The 5,095-nt window shown below is 38.4% G+C and overlaps 1 protein-coding gene across 1 annotated transcript; it reads left to right on the top strand.

Moving 5' to 3' along the window:
• The first annotated feature begins 2,372 nt into the window (after positions 1 to 2,372).
• Positions 2,373 to 4,835, top strand: cd59b (CD59 molecule (CD59 blood group) b). The gene is made up of 3 exons (XM_014026793.1): positions 2,373 to 2,542; positions 2,908 to 3,009; positions 4,472 to 4,835. The coding sequence occupies exons 1-3, from the start codon at positions 2,488 to 2,490 to the stop codon at positions 4,669 to 4,671; spliced, it is 357 nt and encodes a 118-aa protein (XP_013882247.1). The 5' UTR covers positions 2,373 to 2,487; the 3' UTR covers positions 4,672 to 4,835.
• The last annotated feature ends 260 nt before the right edge of the window (positions 4,836 to 5,095 follow it).

Here is a 5,095-nt window from a genome sequence, read left to right as displayed (position 1 = left end):
CCTCAGTTTGGTTGGTGGAGAGTCGTCTCACATTCTGTCTTCCTTCCTGTTCTGATTCGACAGCCTTTATTAAACTATAAACGTGTCTGAAATATAAAACTGTACCCAGTGGGAGGTGGAGGGCCTGGGCCGGGCCGGGTCAGAGGCTCAGAACCATTTATTCATCCAATCACATCTTCAGAACCAACATTCTTCAGAAAGATGAGGTCGTCTCCAGGAAACAAACAAACAAATATTAACTGAACAGAACAGCTTCGTGTCGACTTTCACAAACATTTCGACTCCAGAACCAAACGGAACCGGACGGAACGGGTCAACCAGCAGGAACCAAAGAGGAGAAAGTTTTTGTTTTTAAATAATGAAAGTAATAGTCTAATTTATTAATATTTTGACAAAAAGTTTGCTGCTTTTTTCTATTTCAGAATAAGAAAAACGAGTTTCTGATCAGGTTCTGTTTGGTTCTGTTTGGTTCTGTTCATCACATTCATGCTCCGCTGTTAAACTGCAGAAAAACCTTTCTTTTTACAGTAAAAAGGAACATTTGTTCCAACGTCCCAGCCGAAGCTCCTGTCTGCCATCAGCTGAAGTCTTTAAATCATCAGAATAATTGTTTTAAGTCAGTTTGATAAACAATCGTCTCTTTTTGTATTTTTCTAGTAAACTGTTGAAATCTTCTTTCAGGCACAAAACTCAACATATTCAAAATAAAAAAACAATTTTAATTTTATCTTTAGTCTCTGTTCCCAGCAGCTTTAAAACTGGAAACAGCTTAAAATCTGGGAACAGAAGCTAAAGATTAGCTTAATGTAGCACAAGGCTTATAAAGGCCGTTACAGTTTATTCCATTTTCTTTAGCTGAAACCAGAAAAAAATAATTAATCTCTAACGAGGTGTTTCTTAACGAGCTGCTGGATTAGAAGTTACAAATAGAAAACCAAAAATAAAAACATTTTAAATCCTTTTATTTGTTCTGTTTGCTGTTTGAGAAGCAGCTCTAAAGGTCAGGAGGTGGTGTCGGAGTCCAGCTGTCTGCAACAACACAAACACTCGCATACCAGAACCGACCCGGTTCCACCCACAGAACCAGTCTTCAGAACATCTCCCCGAGGGCTCAGATAAAAACCCACAGAGAGACTTACTAAAACCTGTCTGTGGTCCTGGACCAGCGTGGCTAAATTTAGATACATTCCAACAGCTTGTTAAATAATCCGAAATTAATATTTTATTATTCTAACAGATTAAGATGTTTGTAATCTCTGTCGAACTGGTTCCTCTGGTTCCAGCTCCTCCGGGGTCTGGTCTTACCTGGGTCTCATTCTGCTTCAGTTCTTCTGGCTCCTCTTCAAACAAAACGAAACATGTTTAATTTCACTGCAGTTTTTAAATAAGTTGTTTGTGACGTCATCATGAAGTTTAATTAGCTCACAGCTAACAATCAACTGAAACAGCTAAAGTTTGTTTCTTCTTCAAATGAAGCATAAAATAAATATTTTTACTGTATTATTAAAAATGTGTACTAATATCACAGAGGTAAAAACTAAAGAAAGCACAAAAATAATCAAACATTAAACACAAAATTATAGCCTAGCATGCTAATTAGCTTGGTATGCTAATGGAGCATTTTACTCACCAGTGCTTCAAAGATAAAGAGAAAATTAAGAATAAAAATCAACACAGTCCGACTTTAACCTAAAACTGACCACATATTCTGTGACATACGGAAGAGGATTAGAGCCACTGAAAAAATAAAAGTCAGAATTCTGACTTTTATTTTCTTAGAATTCTGAGATTAAAGTCAGAATTTATGGAAGAGGATTAAGGCCACTGGAAAAAATAAAAATAAAAAGAGAATAGAAGAATTCTGACTTTTTTCTCAGAATTTTGAAAAAAAAAAAAAAAAAAACAGAAATCTGAGATTCAAGTCAGAATTCTGACTTTGTTTTTCTCTCAAAAATCAAAATTCTGACTTTAATCTCAGGCCTTTTTTTCCCCAGAATTTTTTAATCTCAGAATTTTTACCTTTTTCTCAGAATTCTGACTTTTTTTTTACTAAAGTCAGAATCCTGAGGGGAAAAAAGTCTGAATTCTGAGATTAAAGTCAGAATTTAGTTTTTTATTTTTTCAGTGGCGTTAATCCTCTTCCATATCGAAAACTAAAAACACAAAAACACGATTTCTGCTTTTAAATTTTAAAAGCAGAGTGTCGTGTTTTAATTAACTAATTAATTAATTAACTAATTAATGCACAGTCCAGATAGTCTTACAGTGGACATAATCAAGCTGAGAGGCAGAGTGATTGTTGGACAGGAGGAGGGGCAGACGCGAGCAGACAGCCGGTCTTTGTGGTCCAGAGGACAAAGAGATGCTGTCAGCGGACCCCCAGCCTCCTCGGGTCACACTGGACCCCTGTCAGTGGACAGCCAGGTCTCAGAGGGACGCGGGGACGGACACCGAGCTGGACGTTCTTCTCGTGTGCAGGGAGACGACATGAAGCTGCGCCTCGGCCTGGTCCTGCTGCTGTGCTCCGGGATGCTGCATGTTGGTGAGTGGACCAGGACAGAACCTGAAGCTTCTGGTTCTGATCCGCTTCTTCAGCTCCAGACTCAACGCAGGACGCTTCACTTTGAGATAATTAATTAGAAAATATTCACTAAGGTCAAAGGTCAGGGCAGAAAGCGTGCCAGTTGTAGCTGTTTTGGTGACTTTTGTTAGAGCTCAGAGTGATGAGGACGACTCTCAGCTACTACCAGCTAAACTTTAGCTCGTTAGTTACAGCCATTAACTGCCTCTAAGTTACCTCCAGAAGTTAATCCTTTTCAGACGTTCATCCTTTGATAACTGTCTCAGGATCTGTCCAGTGTCCCCTGTGATATTTTGCTAACACACATCTGTCGCTCCCTGTCTCAGGTTCTGGACTTCGCTGCTACAGGTGCTCTGACTACACCGGGCGCTGTGAGAACGTGCAGGAGTGCACGTTTGAGGACTCGTGCATCTCTCTGAGCGAAAGAGGTCAGTCCAGCTGAAAGCAAACAAACGGCAGCCGTCTTGTCTTTGAAATGAAACACTTCCTGTTTTTATCACAGAACTTTTTATTTCAACTAAAGAAGAAGAAAATATTTATTTTATGATTAATAAGTAATTAAAAAGTCAAAATTAAAGAGCATTAAATGCTGCTTGGTTGTGATCTTTGGTGAAGAGTCAGCAGCAATGTGCAGATCGATACTGAAATATCGATACCACCGATACCAGAGCTTTATGCTCTAAAATCGATTCAAAAATCAAAATATCGATACTTTAATACTTCAGTTATTTCACATAATGTTTTCACATTAACAGGAAAATAGTGGAAAATAACTAAACTATTCAAATCTTGTCTAAATCAAATGTGGTTGGAGGGAACTACTTTTTCTTCCACTTGGGTAATGCATGCGCACAGTGGCACATGCTCAGTCACTCAGTCTGTAGAGGTATGGCAGGTCATTTTAACATAAAATCGGCTTTGTCTGACTGTAATTAAATTCTAGTTCCCAAACTTTTTCATGCCACAGCCCTGCAAACAGGATTAGTTCTGGCCAAGGACTTTCTTGTAAACCCACAAACAATTCTACAAAATATACAAAGTAACAACTTTTAGACTGTTTTCCTCACTTTTTTTCACTATTCAAAAATTATATTTCTTTAGAATAAGAATTGTGCTAAAAATACAAGGTTAGTGTTAGAAAGACTATTAAATTAAATAAATTACTATGTCATGTATTATTTATAAAGCAGTTATTTGAAAAATGCTGCTTTACCAGGCATATTATGTGTGTTAGCACAAAGTATCAGTATCGGATCAGTATCACCGATACCAGACACTTTTTACTCTGTATCACTGNTGCATGCGCACAGTGGCACATGCTCAGTCACTCAGTCTGTAGAGGTATGGCAGGTCATTTTAACATAAAATCTGTTTGTCTGACTTTAAATAAATTCTAGTTCCCAAACTTTTTCATGCCACAGCCCCGCAAACAGGATTAGTTCTGGCCAAGGACCTTCTTGCAAACCAACAAACAATGCTACAAAATATACAAAGTAACAACTTTTAGAACATTTTCTCTCACTTTTATTCATTATTCAAAAATTATATTTCTTCAGAATAAGAATTGTGCTAAAATATATAAGGTTAGTGTTAGAAAGACTTTTAAATTAAATAAATTACTATGTCATGTATTATTTGTAAAGCAGTTATTTGAAAAACGCTCCTTTACCCGACACATTATGTGTGTTAACACAAAGTATCAGTATCGGATCAGTGTCACCGATACCAGACACATTTTACTCGGTATCAGTATCGGAAAGAAAATTGGCGTATCGAACATCATTACATCCTGGTGGTTCTGAAAATGTCCTCAGGACCAGTGGGTCTCTAATCCAAGTACTGGTCCAACCTGTGTCCTGCTCGTCCAATCAGAGCTGTGTTTGTGTCCAGGTGGGAAGACGATCCGTCAGTGCATCAGGTACACGGACTGCGACATCTCCCGCCTCACCCAGATGTTTCCGTCCGTCTCCAGCTTCACCTACAGATGCTGCAACAGCAACCTGTGTAACTCGGGCTCCCCGCTGGCTGCAGCAGCGCCGCTCCTGGCCCTGATGGGGTCCCTGCTGAGCACCTGGGGGTTCTGGTTCTGAACTCCCCCGGGATCATAGATTTTAATCCTAACAGAAACTAATCTGAGTTCAGGATCTTTTTGTTTCTCAGGTCTCAGAAAAAAAAAATCATTTTTATCAAGTTTTTACTAATTTTCAAACTGATGTTTTACAAATTTATAATAAACACATAAATAAACACACAACCTTTGTGTTTTTATTTCTTTAGATTAAAACATAAAAAACAAAGACAGGTTCTCGGGTCTCCTGGATCTAAGTTCTCAGGTTCTGCTGACGGTTCTGATGGTGTGACAAACAGGAAACAGAAAAAACAAACAGATTTATAAAATATAAAGAACATGACACAGAGTGAAGATTATTATGATCACAGTCCAACTTCCTGTGTGTGTGTGTGTGTGTGTGTGTGTGTGTGTGTGTGTGTGTGTGTGTGTGTGTGTGTGTGTGT

The sequence above is a fragment of the Austrofundulus limnaeus genome, unplaced genomic scaffold, assembly GCF_001266775.1.
Source record: "Austrofundulus limnaeus strain Quisiro unplaced genomic scaffold, Austrofundulus_limnaeus-1.0 Scaffold588, whole genome shotgun sequence".
In the NCBI taxonomy this organism is placed as follows: domain Eukaryota; kingdom Metazoa; phylum Chordata; class Actinopteri; order Cyprinodontiformes; family Rivulidae; genus Austrofundulus; species Austrofundulus limnaeus.
This window is presented reverse-complemented; position numbering and strand designations above follow the sequence as displayed.